At 39.5% G+C, this 19,191-nt stretch overlaps 2 protein-coding genes across 2 annotated transcripts in view; one reads left to right on the top strand and one right to left on the bottom strand.

Moving 5' to 3' along the window:
- Positions 1-2,099: 2,099 nt before the first annotated feature.
- LOC148346391 (NAD(P)H oxidoreductase RTN4IP1, mitochondrial-like) lies at positions 2,100-18,456 on the top strand. Its single transcript, XM_088324595.1, has 9 exons — positions 2,100-2,642; positions 2,711-2,862; positions 3,743-3,811; positions 3,881-4,005; positions 5,744-5,792; positions 5,856-5,992; positions 7,321-7,504; positions 10,548-10,643; positions 15,729-18,456. Exons 1-9 carry the CDS (start codon positions 2,378-2,380, stop codon positions 15,900-15,902), a joined length of 1,251 nt encoding a protein of 416 aa, XP_088180721.1. The 5' UTR covers positions 2,100-2,377; the 3' UTR covers positions 15,903-18,456.
- The window catches only part of LOC148346390 (uncharacterized), a 39,410-nt gene continuing 37,996 nt past the window's right edge, over positions 17,778-19,191 (bottom strand). The window contains exon 22 of the mRNA XM_088324596.1: positions 17,778-18,164. Coding sequence (XP_088180722.1) covers positions 18,076-18,164 — 89 coding nt within the window. The 3' untranslated portion in view covers positions 17,778-18,075. The remainder of the gene's footprint in view (positions 18,165-19,191) is intronic.

The following is a 19,191-nucleotide window of genomic DNA, read 5'->3' as shown; positions in this document are numbered from 1 at the left end:
AGTGAAAATATATAACATCAAATCTGAAGATTTATCCTATATGTCAGAACCAGAACAGAGACCGGACCCACTCGCGTAATGTTTCTCACAGTCTTATTGGGAAGAAGGGAAAGGAGTGCACACGTGATCTGGAGATCGCTGGGCACAGGGAGTGGGTTGCTCAGACGTGGATGTGGGACTTCCGTGGCGAGCGATGGCGGTGTCAGGAACGGAAAAAAGTCAAAAACCAGGAGAGAAGAGTAGACGTGGTCGAGAAAAAAAACGGATCGTTATTCGGGACGGGAGAACAGACGTGGTCGAGATCAAAACAGGTCGTAATGGGAGACAAACAGGAGCAAAAAACGGCTGAAAAAGGACTTGCCCTGTAAAAACAGAGATTCGCAGACAGACCGACAAAAGGGGACTCACAGGACAGAGCTTAAATACTGACAGGGAGCCAATCTGTCAACAAGCTGCAGCTGGCGCCACACAGGCAAGGCCAATTGGGCGCCATGGCAACCCTGACACACAAGGGCGCGGCCAATTGGGCGTCATGGCAACCATGACGCCATATTTGGTGTTATTTATAAAGTTGAAACAGTTGTGGGTAATAATAATATTTGTAAATAAAATATTTAAAATATTACTTTCCTAATATGGTAAAAAAATAATTATTTGTCATCAAATCTAAATATTTATTTTAGGTTTGTGTTAATTATTCAATTGAAAATAATACTTGTGAATAACTGTGACTAAAATAATGATGTTTTACATTTTTACTTTTTATATTTTGAATTGTTTTATTTCTTTATTGTAGTCAATGAAAATAATAATACTATGTCATCAAATGTGAAGATTTATTTGGGTGTTTTACCGTCACTGTTGTTACTGAAAAAAAAGCAGAAATAGAGAAAAATAGGCATGTTTTTTATTTTATCAGATGAATAAGTTTCGATAGTCAAGTAATATTAAATAATAAATACTATGAGGAGGAAAAAAACTGGCTTTAATGCCAATCAGGTTGTTCTAGCACAGCGCAATCAGTAAAGCGAGGATTCTATTTTTGTGAACAGCAGTCAGGGGTAATAATTCATTCAATAATGAGCTTCTGCAGACAAAGCACCCGCTCTCCGGCGCGTCCTTGTCCTCCTGGGAGCTGTGATCATAATGACAGAGCTGTGGGTTGCCTGGTTTCCCGCTGAATTGACTTGTTGCGATATCAGATCATAGTTTAGTTGACTAACACGTTGAAACATTTGTACACTGTTTTTTATAATCATATTTTGTTTTTATTTATTGTATTATATTAGTTTTTTTTATTAGTGTTTTTTACAGATTCATTAATATTTAAGATGCATTTTTTTTACATTTTCTTCATCATTATTTTTGTTTTTTTCAAAACTTATTGCATATTCACCAATTGTATTACTTATTTACCATTTTGATTAAAAGCAATACATTGTACTTGTACCAATGACGTCATACCAGAATTAGCAACCTCATTGGTCCTAATAAAAGGAAGCCAATATTTTTCGGGTTGTAATAAGAAAAAAGCTTTGCACATTTTTTTTAATACAATGGTCTTGGTACATCCTTTAAATTGCTGTTGTTTGGATGAATTAAATAAAAAGATAAAAGGGAAAAGGTTTGGTGACGTCATGCAAATTCGGAGAGGTCAATAACACAGAATTTTTGTTGTTTTTTAGCAAACTTTTTTTAAAACAGAAATGTCTTGCTACATGTTTCAAATTGATGTATTTAAAATAAGTGAATAAAAGGATAAAAGAAAAAATACGTACGCACAAGTACAGTTGTTTGGTGACGTCAGGTAAATCTGGCGGCTTCATTGGTCAGAATATCAGAAAGCTAATATTTTGTTGCTTTTTGTCATGTTTTGTCGTTATTTTTTGTTATTGATTCTTTTTAAACACCATTTTCTTGTTACATCTTTTAAACGTTTTTTTTCGTATAATAAAATGAAAAGTCCTCCTCAAACAAATATTCTATCTCTGGAAGGACAGCCACGATCACAACTGTCTGGTGACGTGTGGCAAATCCCGTTACCCTATTGGTTAAAATATTAGCATTCAGAGATGGGATTGGCTGGTGCCTGGAGTTGAAAGGTCAGCAAGGCGTGTAGCCGCTTAGCTAACTGCACCTCTTCGTGGTGTTTGTTTTGACAATTTTTACTCACTCTATGTCATAATTTACGCTTGTCCACAACACTAAAATACATTATTTTACGGGGACTTAAAACAAATGTATTGAAGTTTTTTTTCTGCTCATAAAGGACGAGTTAGCCTGTAAACTAGCGTAGGACTTCCTTCTCGCTGGGTCATGTGTCAAAAATTCACCTCCTCAAGGTGAAAGACGTGTTTCTTTATATTTTCTAAACAAAATGGCATTCGCTCGTTTGCTACATTTATTTCCCAATACATTTCCTATCCGAGCCGTCGGTGGCAAACGCTGCTTCCGAAAACATGTCAGTACTTCGGCTCAACGAGCCCAAAGTCGTATGTCGGCTTGGGTCATTGACCAATTCGGAACCAACGAAGTTCTCCGGTATTCTGAAGACATCCCGGTACCGACGATCACCTCGTCCAGCCAGGTGATGATCCAAGTTCACGCCGCCAGTCTCAACCCCTTGGACGTGGCCATGAGAGGTCAGATCGAAACATGTTGTCATCGTAGTGACGTCATCCTATCACAAAATGTCGTCATTTGTATTCAGGAGGATATGGAGAAAAGTTGCTGAAGTTACGAAGAGATCCGTTTTCCGTGATGGACGAGGAGAGTGGGTTTCCGCTCATTCTGGGTCGAGATGTTTCTGGTGTTGTGGTGGACTGTGGTTCGGAAGTTTCACACTTTGTTCCAGGAGACGAGGTACACATACTAGTACTAGAAATTGTGTGCTAATACTCCAGATGTGACAATGCATACGACATGAATACCGTTCTGAGGTGGGGATTGCAAAGTGAAACTGCCATATAGCGGGGTATCAAGACCGTTAGGCAATGCCTTCCTAACCCCGATACCCCAGATGATAACATTGCAATGAGAAATCGAATATATTAATATAGTCTAAACATAATAACACCCTAAATTAATTCACATTTTAAGGCAAAAGGATTTTTTTTACATCAAGCGTGATAGGACTTGAGCTGGTCGTGTGGAGTAGCGGGTGGATGCAGAAGGGGTAGGAGACATCAGTGCCATATTAAAAATGAATTATTTCAACTTGTGAAGATTTTCATGTTCTTTGAAGATCCTTTAATCGCCTCTTTATTTAAAAAAAATAATGTTTCGATCCTCATTTTTTTGGCCTTGCAACTTGGCAAAGGTAGCAACTTGTGTGTCTTCTTGGTATTTCTTGGTAATCCCAAGGTTCCTTTCAATTGTTATCATGCTTTTACTTCTCCCTTAAGCATGAATGTAAGCTTTGTCACCCAGAGCGAAGAAATAGAGTACAAAAAGTACAGTAATTGCGAATCGCAAAATCTTAAACTGAACGAAGTGAACGGCGTTGTGGGAGGTAGTTCAGCCTGCAGAACGCCAAGTTTGGATTTTACACGTTTTTCAGTATTCAAACTATTTTGTTGTTGCTGTTATGGGGAAAATGCCTTAAAAGGTATCCCCAAAATATCTTATTCCACCCTGTCAAGTGAAAACATCATAAATCGGGTTGCTGTGTCCCTGGAGTTTATGAGTATCTCGAATTTGGAGAACTGAATGTCATCCATCATTTTATGACGACGTATTCTAGGTTTGGGCTGCCGTACCCCCGTGGAAACAAGGAAGTCTGGCGGAGTTTGTTAATCTAACTGAGATTGAGGTAAGTGCTAGAATTCAAAATGTCAAATAAGTGCAACAATTTTTGAAGATTCGTCACAATCTCTTAAAGGTTTCTTTCAAGCCCAAATCTTTGAGTCACCCGGAGGCGGCGTCCATCCCTTACGTTGCCAGCACGGCGCTGTCTGCCCTCGTAAACGCTGGTGGCCTTTGCAAGGACAACTCCTCGAATAAAAGGTAAGCTCATTTACTCTCACTATATAAATGTTTTTAAACTAGCCGTGTCATTTAATCACATTATTAATGGCTTTAAAGTCATTTCTGAATTGATTATAGGAGGACACTAAAGCCAATGCAGGTAGCGATTAGCAGATACAAAACAGGTTTACGAAAAATGTGCTGGTTTGTCAAAATTCTGTTGTGGTCCATCCTTCCATCCATTATCTGAACTACTTATCCTCAGTGGGGTTCGCAGACGGACTGACAAAAAAGGAACAGATAGGAGAAGGTATAAACAGGGACAGGGAGCCTCTGAGGCAGTTGGTGCCAAAGGAGCGGGGGAGCGGGAGAACATGCAAACTCCACACAGGGGGTTCGATCTCATGACCTCAGAACTGTGCCGCACACGCGCTAACCACTGCTCCGCCGTGCTGCCTGTTGTGGTCCATTATTGCTAAAAATAAAACTAATAATTACTTTGTAATTGAATCTTAAAACACACAAATGTTCAGCTTTAACAACTACCCATAAACAGGAGTGTGAATATTTACAGTGATCAAGTGAGTCTCCTGGTGCATTCAAATGCCGTTGGACATTCTAAACTCATTCATAAAAAGTCCTTTAATAGTGCAAATATCTTGGTAATCACACAACACGCATTCAAAATAAACTTGGTTATAATAAATGATCCTCCTATGTAGTTGTTGAGATTTCATTAAATCTGAATCTTTTTTAAAAAGCTCTATTTTCTAGTTATTATACAGGGTGTTCCTAAAGTCTTTGCCACGTATGTCCTGAACTACAAACGATAATAAGACAAAGGTTGTTCTATTTTAAAGCTACAATTTTTAATAAGGCTGTTGATTTTTAAAAATATATGTATTTTCACTCATTAATGGCGTTCACTCAACCGGCAAAGGTGTTTTGTGGACTTGAATTTGCAAAAACTGTCAGGACCAGAACGGAGACAGGACACACTTGCGTTGCGTTTCTCACAAGTTTTATTGGAAGAAAGAGAAAGGGTTGTGCCCACGATCCGGTGATTGCTTGACGCGGGAAGCAGGTCGCTCTGATACTCGGAAGTGGATGTTCCGTGGCAAGCGATGGCGGTGTCGGGAATGGAAAAACGGGTCAGTAGCCGGGACAGAGACCAAAAAACGTGGTCGGAAGCGAGTTGTAAGCCAGGAAAGGAGAGTAGACGTGGTCGAGGACAAAAAGAGGTCGAAAGCCGGGACGGGAGAGTAGACGTGGTCAAGATCAAAAACGGGTCGAAGCCGGGGGACATACGGGAGCAAAAACAGGTGGGAGTCGGGGTCAAAAAAGGCCTGCCTAGAGTTAACTGAGGTTCGCAGACAGACTGACAAAAGGGGACAGATAGGAGAGGGTATAAATAGGGACAGGGACCCAATCAGAGTCCGGGCACAGGCGATACACATCGGTAATCATGACAAAAACTGGCTTGATGTGTGTCGTGTGAACAATGTTGCTCCCTTTAAACATTCTATGTAAAGATGGAGATGACAAACCTTCTGAATTTACCACGTGTGTTTAAATATTTTAATAGTTTGTGAGATATTCAAGGTCAGAATGTAGCAGAATAAAACCTCAAGCAAACAGAATCAAACAGGATTTAAGATTTGTTTTCCACTTTAGTAATGTGTTACCTATGAGGTAACTATAAGAAAAATGAATAAATTAACCATAATTAAACAAACAATGATCATATTTACATTTATTTTATTTTTTATTTTTTTAGAGTTTTGATCACTGGAGGTTCAGGAGGCGTCGGGACGTTTGCCATTCAGGTAAAACGTCACAATTTTTCCTTTTTTTCCACTCGGGAATTGATTTCTGTGCTTTCTTTCCAGTTGACCAAGGCATGGGGGGCCCACGTCACCGTCACCTGCTCCCAGAATGCCGAGGGCCTGGTCAGAGGGCTCGGAGCCGACGAGGTGGTGGATTACGCCGCAGAAGATGCCGTAGAGCAGCTGGAAATGATGGAGAGGTCAGATTGGGAAGTTCTCTTCATAGAAAACAGGACTTGAACGGGTTAAATGTGTCCTGAGCTTACATCTCACACACACCTGCTAGTTTCTGAGTTTCCCTGGAAACAGTCTGATTGGTCAAGTATAATAGAGGACACGAGTGGCACCAAGGGTATCACTCTCATGATTTGCGAAGAAGCAGTTACTGAGAAATGTGGACCCAGAAAATAGACGTTTATAACAAAACCTAGGTACAAAGTAACAAGTGGTCTCATAACAACTTAAAATGTGTCCAAACCAGAAAAAAAGAGACTAATACAGTAGTACCTCTAAATACGATTTTAATTTGTTCTAGGATTGTGCTTCTAGCTCAAATTGCTCATGTAAAGGGGAAATTTTCCCGATATGAAATAATTAAAAACTAATTGGCCTGTTCCTGACCTTCCAAAAGGATCAAAGTGTATCCTAAGTACCTCTAAACACATCTTCCTGATTGCTAAAGCACATTCACATCGGAATTTAAAATAAAAAAACAGTAATATATTCACTGATTTAAGTGTGAGTTTATTGTGAGCACATACTATGGAGTAGAGATAAGATCGGGCCTAAAATAATCCAGCCCGACCTGACCTGGCCCGCGGTTAAAAAAGCCTGAACTAGCCAGAACCTGACTAACTTGATCTAAGGGAACGGGCCCGGAGTGAACCCGAAGCTGCATTTCAGCGCCGTGCGTACTTCGGAACTGAAGTGCCATCTTCGGCTAAAGTGCTCGCGGCGCCGAAATGCAGCGCCGAGGAGGCGGGTTCGGGTTTACTTCGGGCTTGGTCCCGAAGTGCAATGTCAAAGTGAACACTGTGGCCCCAAAGTAATCACAAACACGCTTTTCCACTACTGACTTCTTAAATCTCTTATCAGAGGTTTTCATTCACAGGCATCTCGGGATGAGTTAGCAGAGCTACCGCTCTTACGTTATTCTTCCTGCTTCAAAAGCTCCACCCCCGGTCTCTTATACAATCAGAAAGCACGGTTGGGTCGTGTCCGAGGAGAGAGACTTAGAGCAAGGCTCCGCTGCATATGAGCCTAAATAACAAAGTTCTAAGTCTACTTAATCGGCCCGTCCAATAGATAAAGATGCAGTTACCGATATCTGCCCAATTCCAAAATATTGTGGCCGATAATCGGCCCGCCCGATAATCGATCAACCTCTAGTACAGATGTGGACTTTGTTTGGGTGCAGGTGGGCACTCTCCAACCACTCCCCCCATGTTGGCTCCCTCGAGGGGGGAATTGTGATTGCCAGATCCTGACAATATAGCAAGAGATCAAGAGACCTATGACACTTTCGCAGATTCGACGTGATTTTGGACGGCGTGGGCGGGGAAACCGAGGAGTGGGCGGCGGCCTTGCTGAAACCTTGGTCCGGGGCGAAGTACGTCACACTAGTGAGCCCTTTACTCTTCAAAACGGATTCCCTCGGCCTGCTGGACGGGCTCGTTCAGGCTGGATCTACACTGAGCAACAAAGTCATACAGGTATTGTTGTTCCCGTCCTTTGCAAGCAAGAGGAAAAGTACAGGAAGTGTTGGCGTTAGCATGTCCCGCGCCGAGTGCTGAAGCAGCAGTATGCGGTGTTTGTGCAGATTACAGCCAAATGTCTCCCACCCCCTAGCAAATAGCAGTGTTTGTGTGTTTCTTGCCAACCTCCCCGCAGCCCCTCCAGTACCTTTTGTCCATGGCAGTGGCCAGCTGGGCAGTTGAAAGAGCCACAGCAGTCTCGTCCTGACAGCTCCATTTGTAACAGTTCAATGGTGCCCTCTACTGTTTAGATCCATGCACGCGGGCTTTTCCATTAGATTCAGATTCAGATCTACTTTATTGTCATTCTAGTACACGTGTATACAGAACGAAATGTCGATAAATCTGACCCGCACAGTTTCCTCGAATGTACAGATATAAGTAAAAGTTGTATTGTATTATGGCTACGTATAGTATTTTACCATACCATAGTGCCGATAGTGCAAGAGGAGTAGCTAACCAGATGTGCAAAATGGGCATTAGATAGATAGATAGATACTTTGTTCATCCCCGAAGGGAAATTCACATTTCCAGCAGCATCCCTGAGCTGAGAACAATCGAGAACAATCGAAAATAACACGGGAGCTGCTGGAGTGGCTGCCATTTAAACAAGGTTTTTAATAATTATCAGTCATAAGTTATAATATGGGCAGCACGGCAGCACAGTGGTTAGGGCGTGTGCGTCACAGTTCTGAGGTCATGAGATTGAACCTTCCTGTGTGGAGTTTGCGTGTTCTCCCTGTGCTTGTGTGGGTTTCCAAAAACATGCATTTTAGGTTAATTGGCTGGTCCAAATTGTCCCTAGGTGTGAATGACTGAGCGAATTGTCTGTCTCTGTGTGCCCTGCGACTGGCTGGCAACCAGTTCAAGGTGTCCCCTGCCCACTGCCAGAAGATAGCTGGGATGGGCTCCAGCACCCCCGCGACCCTACTGAGGATAAGCGGTGCAGATAATGGATAGAAGTAATAATATTTTATTCAAGAATTGATTTTATTTTCAAATACAAATATGGACACTCATTATTTTTCAAAAAATGAATTAAAGATTAGGGTTCCCTTTATTTTCTTAAAAAAAAGAAGATACTGATTTGGCCCGGTCAAAATATTGTATAAAATTATTATTATTATCATACAAAACAGCTCAACAAGATCATGCACACAGTCTTTCCAAATAATCAAGGTTCTTAAATTATTAACAACCATAGATAGGTAGGAGGAAAATAATTCTAAGCTTAATTTTTTAGTGATTTATTTATTCAATTTTCAATCAAAAAATTTAAACTTAAATGTTTTGGCAGAATTTTAATCACTTCTACCATCATTATCAATCGTTTTGTGTGGTTTTCATTTGGGAAAAATGAACAAAATCTAACACGACAAACATTTCTTTGAAAATGTTTCATTACATAAAGCATCCTTTGCAAAATACAATGGTAAAAAACATTTTTAACACTAATTTAACATTCGTATCTTATACAGGAACAAATAGCCATTCATACCTTGCGCCTTAACACTGCGACCAATTGTGATAATATTTTTAGTATCATCAAATTAAATGACTATCCTTTACTAATTAAATTCGATGGCCAATGTTTAAAATAAATAAAAACGTTAACAAATAAATTTAATTATTTTCCGTCACCAACCTGAAATATCTATCATGTCATCATTTTTAGGCTTACATTATTAGAAACGTGGCTCCAAAATACACTGGACATGCTTTGATCACTATGACAACTTTATATCATAAAAATGTCCCAAACCCTTTTTTTTGCCTGTTTGAAAGTCATTCGCCAAGTGCAACAAATACTTCACAAGGTTTTGTTAACAAATGGCAGCCCTCGAACAGTGGGTTGTACTTCTGCTTTACGACCTCATAAAAAAGACAGCAAGCATCAAATTTCCACTAAACCCAGATAAATTCTTACGACACTAAAATGATAACTGAGGCCCTCGCATTTAGTGATCAAACACGGTTCATTGTAGGTAAATCAAGTCATGTTTATTTGTGACGCCCTTAATCACAAAGAGTCTCAAAGGGCTGCACAGACCACAAATTATTGCAAACCACAGACTATTATGATACCATCCCCTGATATAAACCCTACATGAGCGCAAATAATACACAGATATTGTCAACATATAATATAGGTTATTCATATGCTATAGAAAAGAAATGTGTTTTAAGCTTGAGGTTGCAGATCGGATCTCAGGGGGAAGAGCATTCCACAGCACCGGGGCCCGAATGGAGAACGCTCTCGAACCTGCGGTTTTCTTCTTGGCTCTTGGGATCACTAGTAGACCAGCATTTTCAGAGCGAAGGCTCCGGACCGGAACATAGGGGGAAATTATATCTGAAAGATATGAGGGATCAAGTCCATGCATGATTTTGTATACGACCAACAGAACTTTTAAATCACATCTTAAGCTAACAGGGAGCCAATGGAGGTTAGCTAAAATCGGGGTGATGTGATCAAACTCTGTCTTAGTCAGAAGCCTCGCTGCAGCATTTTGTACATTAGAACGATTCAACTTTGATTACTCTGCGTCATTATAAGAAGGCACTTGTTTTTTCAGTAGATGCAGAAAAAGAGAATTGGTCCAACCTGTTCTCTGTTTTATAAAATCTTGGCTTTGGGGAATCATTTACTTGTTGGATATCTGTGCTCAACGATGCTCTCAAAGCTGTTACCACTAATGGAAGCCTTTCTTCAGAGAAGCATCGGATAGGATGGCCCTGTCTCTATTATTTGATATATTTATTGAGCCATTAGCTATATGCCAAAACATAAGGATACAATTTATTCATTCCGGGGTGACGGGACACAAAATCCATTTATATGCTGATGAGATGTATAAATATATCCTGTCATTTCTCTAGGGGGGCAGTGTTCACTCAATCCAAATTACTCTCGATGACAAAAACCTCATGAAACCGTGCAATTCGAGACCTCCCTATGTTCAATACGATGATTTCCTTCCTTTTTCTCCCCCTTTTCTAGAATATGATGTCAAACGGCACATTCTACCGCTGGGGGTTCTATGCTCCAGATGGGCCGGGCCTGGACGAAGTCAGCAAGCTGGTGGATAGCGGGAAGGTATTGCTTCGATGACGTGAACAGTAACCTTGATCACGAAAAAATGCCATTCAAAAGATGGAATTTAAAGCGAGGATTCCGTGCATTCCCGCGCCGCTTTTGTTGTGACACGCTGAATGGGTTTTTACACATAGCTGAGCAACTATTCGTACCGTATCGGACCTTTTGTATTGGGGGGCTTACGGAAAGCAGATGATTTAGAGTTGTGGCGGGAAGCTATGGACACAAGTGCCACCATCAGATGTGCTCGTAGCGGAACATAGCCGTTTATTGTTCGTCACGAGAGATGCTGACCGGAATTACAGGCAGGCCTTGTTATGGATTGTCCCACCTCATCACATTCTGTTACCCCCCGCCCTCCTGCATCGGGAGCTCAGGAATTCTATTCGAGTAGGCTTAAACATCAAATGTGGATTTCGCCTCAAATGTTTCATTTGAAACCTCTATAGTCCTAATTTCACATTTTAAATGTAAATATCTTGGGATGCTCAACAATTGTTTTTTTCCTACCTTGAACCGATAAAATCTTGCTTTTGAAGACTATAACAGATACCGATTGCTTTTTTTAACTCCATGCTATATTTAGTAAATTTTGAATAAGACGCTCTTACGATTAAAGTTTAATAGACACTCAAAATAAGGAAAAGATACATTGATAGATTTTGAACCTGCAATGAGAATAGAAAAGAGCCCAAACCTCAGAAGGAGAAAATCCAACCTGCTCTAAAAGCCCTTCCCTGAGCCTTTTCTTTTTATTACATCTCGGTTGCAGAAGCAGGTACTCCAAAAGGGTTTGAAAATCGGAGAATAGCCACGTGATTGGCTGAACGGTGCAGAATCAAGATTTCCCCAAAGTCTTAAAAACTTGAAAAAAGTCTTATATTTGATAAACACAAATGAAGATATTACATTGATATTAAAAATGTATGTCCTGTGGTGAGTGGCCCTCTCCCCCTGGGAGGTGTGAGAATTCTCCCACCGTGGTCTGCTGCGTGTCATAGATGCGACTAAAGTGGAGGGAGTGAGCAGACTGGGGATCTTGTCTTCTATCTCTTCTCTAAGAGACAGCAAGGCAAAGAAAGGGGGGCGGGAGACCGAAAGGTCTCGCAAACCCTAGTCATAGGGTCACTAAATATGAGAGGATGTGGAAGTAAAGCAAATGAGTGGAAGAAAAAGGCGATCGGAAGGATGATGACTAAAAGGAAGGTTTATGTGTTAGCCCTGAGTGAAACAAAGATGAAAGGAAAGGTTGAATTACAGCTTGGAGGTATGTATGATAGGAAGTCTGGAGTTACGGGTGGACATGCGAGAGAGGGCTGTGCTTGTGAGTGAAAAAGCAAAGGAAAAACTGTTGGAGTGGAAAGAGATATCTTTCAAATGTTGTCAACAAGTCTTAAATTTTTCCAGTGTTATCTACGTGATAGTTTTGTTATTATAGTTTTTAACTCTGACAAAAAGAATGAAACGTGTCATAAAATAATTTTGAATTTTCGATCTCTCACCGATAAAGGCGATGTGTTTGTCGAAAAATCCAGATTTGCGCGTATTTGCTAACGCAGCGTTGCGTTGGCGCTTTATATACAGTTTAGTATCGAACCCGCTATCGTGGTCGAAGAAACTTTGGGATGGGAAATTGTAAATTTCACCTTTCGCGGTTTAGTGATTTAAAGTATAACTGGGTTCGGGCTGTGGCGCCACAGTGGCTCCGTGGTTAGCGCTCAGATTCACGGTGCGTAGGTCCAGGGTTTAATTTCAGCCACCGCAGCTCCCCCGGGATTTTGTATGTTCTCCCCGTGCCATCATGGGTTTCCTCCCACATTCTGAAGACTTGCCTGTAGGGTAAATTGACCAGTTCAAATCGTCCCTAGGTGTGATTGGGTTCAGCCCACTGCCCACAGATAGGGTCCCAAGTCAGGATGAGCTGCGCAGAAAATGGATGGATGGGTTTTACCTTTATCAGGAAATGAATGGGAGGGGTTGCCCACCTGATGAGAATCAGTCGAGCTTGGACCTTTGTCACTGTGTTGCCAGGATGATGTCCCGAACCGTCCTAGGGTTCCATCGGCTGGAGCCACAGAGGACTGGTTTGGGGCACGTTCCCAGGGGGTATGCCAGGGCCCTTTACTCAGTCCTCTCCTCTCAACGGCGCAACTCTCGCATAATAGCATTGCTGATGTCAAAGTAAATCCAAACTTCATTCGGTGCATGGCTTTAAAGTCTTCGCCAGAATAGACGCGGGATTTGTCTTAAATGTACCTGTAATTGGATCTGGTCTTGAAAATGTCGTTAAAAGTCTTAAATTTTAATGGAAATATCCTAGAGGAACCCTGATAATAGTCAGTGAGGTATTGTAGATAAAAGAAAACACAGATATATTGGCAGATATATTATATTTAAAACAGAATAAACCTATCACACCTGCATAATCCAATTATTTTCATGCAGGTTTTTAATTGTTTACAATTATACAGCTCGGGTAAGCAGGTCTCCAAAAATGAGTGCTGGAGAGACTAAAGCTCGACCGTATAAATCACCCAATCTATACTTATTATGTTTGGCGTACAACTTACAAAACGTCTCCGCCCGGGTGGCCGACAATTTTTTCAAGAAAAAAAAAATAACGTTTGCTTTATTCCGATTTTGAAATCTTCGTCCGGTTCAGAAATTTCTGAATTTCGGTTGGTTTGGCAATTTGCATACTCGGCAGCCGATCAGAAGCCTGCATCGAATAACTTAGTGCTTCCGGACTCTCCCGAGCGTTATAAAGTCGTGCATTTGCATATCATTTTCCATAGTAGACGCGCTGAGAACACAGGAAAAATGGTAAAGTGGTTACGAATCAAGCCAAAACCTCAGCCCCAGGAGAAATATTCAAAAGAAGCTAACAAAATTTATGACGCTACAAAACGTAATCGTACATTAAAAGTGTCAGGTTTTCAATGTAAATCTCTTGAATTTCTGTCTCAAGGTAATTAGCTTGTTTTTATATTACTAAATATAAAAACAATGATTCTCATACACACACACACACATAAAGTAACGTTTCAACAATGAGTGTAATTATATCTCTTGTACGTTTATCAATCTTGTATTCTTTTATTTTGAAGTCGTGTTCTTGTCTGTACTGATTTCTCCGACGAAATAAACCACTCCCTCTCTCGGTTTTGGGACCTCAGCCAGGAAGGACGTAAGTTCTTTGCTTCCACCATCATGTAGAATTAAACTATATACATGTATTTTATCTGTGCAAATATAGCCACTAAATAGTCTTAATAATGTCAATCCCTGACAAAAAGCATCGTGGAAAGAGGAGTTCACGTGGCTTGTAGCAGACGACGCAACGCAAACATTGCATGAATAAGGATGAGTAAATACAGGTGCATACTGATGGCAGATGGAAAACAGCGATGTCATATCCATGCAATGAATGTTATAAGTAGATTTATAATAAACTTCATTTTAAAGTGTCGTTCTGTTATATATTCTGATTATCAATCCTTCCATCAATACTTTGCAACAATGTGGGTTTTTTTTTTTGCGATTAGTTGTCTCATTGTGTTTCAAGTTGTGAAAAATGGGGCAGGCAACTTTTTAGAGTGGTCTGCCCTGGTGACTGGTAACTTTTTGTCATTAATTTCAGACAATGGTAGTAACTTTATTGACAAACTATTGTTATGAGCTTAGATATTGCAGTCAAATGCATTAGAAAATTTGCTTTTTGGTCACAACAGTCTCCGTAGTTTGTAATCATCCATGAGCTTTGTAGCACTTGTTTTCTGTTGCACTACACAGTACAGCGACATCTAGTGGTCAAATATTACCGTAAATTCCGGACTATAAGCCGCTACTTTTTTCCCCAAACTTTCAACCCTGCGGCTTATTCAGTGATGCGGCCAATTTATGTAATTTTTCTAACGGCCGCCAGCGGCGCTCGAGTACAAAAGGTAAAATTTAAACTGTAACTTCTTAACTTGTGCACAAATTAAATTAGCGTAGACATATCCTCATCATTCAAATTGCAAAAAGAAAGGCACATGACGCAACTTTTGAGTTTAACGCAGTCGAGCAGTCCGATATAGGATTTACTTTGCGAGCTTAATGCTAGTGTGTTTTTATATAAGGGAGCGTGAGACCACGTCTAAGTGACAAAGTCTCATTCCCTTATTGAAGGAAGACGACCTTGATGACGTCAGTTATAAGAAGGAAGATGAGGACTGTTTACCGTGCTTAATACAAGTACGGTATGTTTTTTTTAACAGCTGTTTACCCTGTTGCGAGCGTGTTGCTAGTAGCGTTTTGCTACCCTTCACAGGCAGGGTTTGGGAGGAAAGTTATAATATTATTATTAAAGCTTTGAAAACTCTCTCGGTGTACCGTCTTTCTTTGTAAATATGTGTAACCATGTATAATATGTATTTGCAACTGTATATTTTTGTAATGTATTTATTTTAGAAACTTATTCTGATATGTTTTGTACGAGCAAATGAGAAAGAAGGGGCGGGGCAAACGCAGGCTGACGGGAAGTGGAGTAAAGGTGAGACGTGTTTGTGGACGTGGCCGACAATAGTGGATATATGTTTTTCCCACCCTTACCTTTGGAAATCTACACTTTTTTCCTTGAATTACTTTCAACGGGCACCTGGACTCTGCAGGTCTGCATTAAATCTTAAGTACCGGTATCATTTCCCGTTCATTTTGCCGGTTGTGTTTTTTGGACTGTATCGGGTAAGGGTTAATTTCGTGTTTGTATTGCGTTTTTTCAATGTTGCCGCATGCGGCTAATATACAGGTGTGGCTTGTGTATGTACAAAATCGGTTTTCCTGCCGGAATGTAGTGGGTGCGGCTTATAATCAGTTGCGCTCTATAGTCCGGAATTTACACAGTAATTTTGATGTCATATTTTGCCGTTATCAGTTCAATAACTATCAGCCATCCCTGAGAATTTCTATCGCATATTCTAATTTTATCTTATACCATAAGGTTAAATAATCAATGTATATCATCAGGATTTTTACCGGATTTCCATCTTCTCCTCAAAAGCAGTGCTGTTCTCAAAGTAAATCCAAATTCCTCTTTATTTATAGATCTTGCCAGTGGTGGAGGCTCAATTTCCATTCAGCGAAGTTCCTCAAGCTTTTCAAAAGTTGGAGAACGGTCACGCCAGAGGAAAAACAGTCGTCAGCGTGGCCGAGGAGCAAGATGGAGAGGAGAAGGAGATGCGAAACGATGCGGCGGAGGAAACCGTAACGCTGAACTAGCTACCGCGCAGGGAGAAGATTGGCGGACTCTCATTTGGTGAAACCGGGATTAAAACACAAAAAAAAAATCGTTCTTTTGAACCCCGTTTGGAGACTTTTTAACAAAGGTAACGGAATGTATCGTCACTGGGATGTTGCTATGGTAACAAGGAGCAGACACAGGTACTCGTTTACAGGTTACCTTAAAGGCTCTTTAAATTGCAAAAAGTCAAATTAATTTTCATTTTTTTTTTCATTTTCAACTGGTAGCTAATTATACTTCATTTAAGTCATATGTTTCTTATTTTAATAAGACATAAACCAAACAGTAAAATATGAGGAATTGTTTATTTATTCATAAAAATGATTTACTAAAAAAATAGAAAAAGTCTTGTTCCACTGGCAGATCATTTGGCTCATTTTTCTTATTTTACTAGAAATCAATTATCTTAAAAGTAAAATGAGAAAAAATAATAATGAAATATTATTATTTCTATTTGCTATTTAGCATATTTACAGTAACATATATTTTTATTTTACGAAAAAATAAAGCTAAAAACAACATTGAATGTACTATAAATGTATTTTTTTCTGATAGTGGTATATAATTTGCTCGTATAGTATTTTTATTATTTTGCTAAAAAATATAAAATTTTGCTTTTTTATTATGAAATGCATTATGTACAATTAGATAATGCACTTAAATATTGTACACTGGTAGATAACTCATTTAAAGTACTATTTTTATTTAATAAATTCATTATTTACTATATTATTTTCATAAAAAATATGGTTCCATTTGGCAAATAATTTTAAAATAATGTTTTTCGTTTCTTTACAGAAAAAATATTTTTTATTAAATCCATTATTTACTATGTATATAAATGGCCAAAAAATCTTGTTCCACTGACAGATCATTTTCGCATTTTCCTATCCTACTAAAAATAATTCAAAAATAAAGTAGAACAAATTATTTTTAGTTATTAAATGTATTTTATAAATATCTCATCTCATTAGCTACACCGCTTATCCTCAGTAGGGTCGCAGGGGTGCTGGAGCCCATCCCAGCAATCATCGGGCAGTGGGCAGGGGACACCCTGAACTGGTCGGCAGCCAATTGCAGGGCACACGGGGACAGGCAACTCACTCGCTCATTTACACCAAGGGACAATTTGGACAGACCAATTCACCTGAAATGCATGTTTTTGGAATGTGGGAGGAAACCGGAGTGCCCGGAGGAAACCCACGCAAGCACGGGAGAACATACAAACTCCGCACAGGAAGTCTGGAGCTGGATTTGAACCCGCACAGGAGGTTCCCAAGACATGAACTGTGCCGCACATGCGCTAACCTCTGCGCTGCCGTGCTGCCCTATTTTATAAATATAATTTACAAAAAAAAAAAATCCATTCTCAGATCGTTTTGCTCCCCTAAAGAAATACTTTTCTTATCTTACTATCATTTTCCTTTTTTTAATGTTAACAAAATATAATATATTAAAAATAATAATAATAATTTATATTAAAATAACTGGTGGAACATGTTTTTCCCCCTCTTTTTACAGTGTAAAACATAACAATGTCTTGCCGGGTACTTAAAGTGCAACTCCAGGTATTTGCATACATTTATTCACATTGACGGCTATAGACGTCAAACGTCGATTTCCGCATGAGTTAAATGATCTAGTTTTTCTGTTTACTCTTCGCTTGGACATATTTGTATGGAGTCTGGGAATGATTTCAGTTTGTTTATGGCCTCCTAAGGTAATCTTGTTGATAACTGTTAATGTATGTATGCATATGCATGATTACTATTGCCCTTGTACAAAGTATTTCACTTATTTTGATGTTACCATCATGCAGGCTTGGAAGAAAAGAGAGGTGACACGAGGCGAGCTAAGGAAAGTAGAACTTTGTTTTATTGCGGAATAATGGTTACACAGCCTCGGAAATAAAATGACATAAGGTGAGTTAACACTGTTTTAAGTTAATTACAAAACGAGTAAACTGATTCATTCATCGCAACCACGAAAAGTTTAACCTTGAGCCGTAGGAGTGGAATGTCTTCTTTCAAGTTCAAACTTCACTGCTTTTACTTTGAAGGAGGAAGTGAAAGACTTAAAAAAAAAATCATCCCCACGACAAATAAATGTGCTTTTAATCCTTGAACGCTTGTCTCGCCACACAAAAAGGTCTTAAATAATCTCCACGTCCCACTTTTGGTGCGGTTTATTCGGATCCAGGGTATTGAGAATGACTTGATTCTTGTCATAATGATGACCACCTGTAAAAAAAAACGTATGTTTTATCAATTTGTGTTTAAAAAGAATATCAAAATGATAGTCTGTAATAATATAGTGTCAGTATTTTTTATTCCACAAGGTAGAGCTGTTTTCAATGATGCAAGGAAAAGTACAGTTTAGGCACAAAAACTAAACTGAGGACAGTTCGATACAGGAGCCCCCGGGATACGGCGTCCCCACCTTACGGCATTTTCGTTTACAGTGTGGAGTATGTCATGTTTTCAGCCGCTCTTGATGGCATTTTTCCCAATAAAAGATAACGACGACAAATTATTTTGAGGTATTTGTGCTTATGACGAGTAACGTTTCAAAGATGCCTGTTTTGATATTGGATTGGTTTGGCATCACGATAATATCGATTTACTATTGAGTGAACTCCCTCCCACAATGACTTTCATTTTGTTCAATTCAAAAATCCCGGCGTTTTGTCAAAAGATTGCCAGTCGGCCATACAATACTGTATTGATTGTACTGTGTTGCATAGGCTATAGATCCCAAGGCCTACAGTGTAATAAAAGGGAAAAACAGAAAGACATGATTACTATGAAAACCAAGCTCGCAATCATCAAGAAATTCAAACAGGGCTCACGATTTGCTACCCAAAGTTGCATGGCGGTAACCAGTTGACGATCAAAAATCTTGCTAGTTTTAAAATCAGTTTTCATTTTCCTTCCCACTCTGCATCCACCCGGGACTCCACTCTACCAGCTCAAATCACATGACACCAATGGAAAATAATATTTCATTTTTCATTTACATTTGTTTGTTTATAATATTTAATCTTATACACGCCTCAGAATAGATGGATGTTGTATCCCGAGGGGTCTACTGTATTTGTGTTTTTTTTTATTAGGTTCTGGACAAAAAAAAAAAAAATCCACTAATTAATAAAAGGAAACAAAACATTTGCATAAAAACAACTGTATAATAGAATTGTTTAATTCATAAACATGTGTTCAAAGGGAGTGCAACCAAGCCTAAGATTTTAAGTGCCCACCCCTATTCCAT

The sequence above is a fragment of the Urocampus carinirostris genome, chromosome 20 (assembly GCF_059441175.1).
Source record: "Urocampus carinirostris isolate Australia breed hairy pipefish chromosome 20, RoL_Ucar_1.0, whole genome shotgun sequence".
In the NCBI taxonomy this organism is placed as follows: domain Eukaryota; kingdom Metazoa; phylum Chordata; class Actinopteri; order Syngnathiformes; family Syngnathidae; genus Urocampus; species Urocampus carinirostris.
The sequence above is the reverse complement of the archived record's forward strand: the minus strand, read 5'-3'. Positions and strand labels throughout refer to the sequence as shown.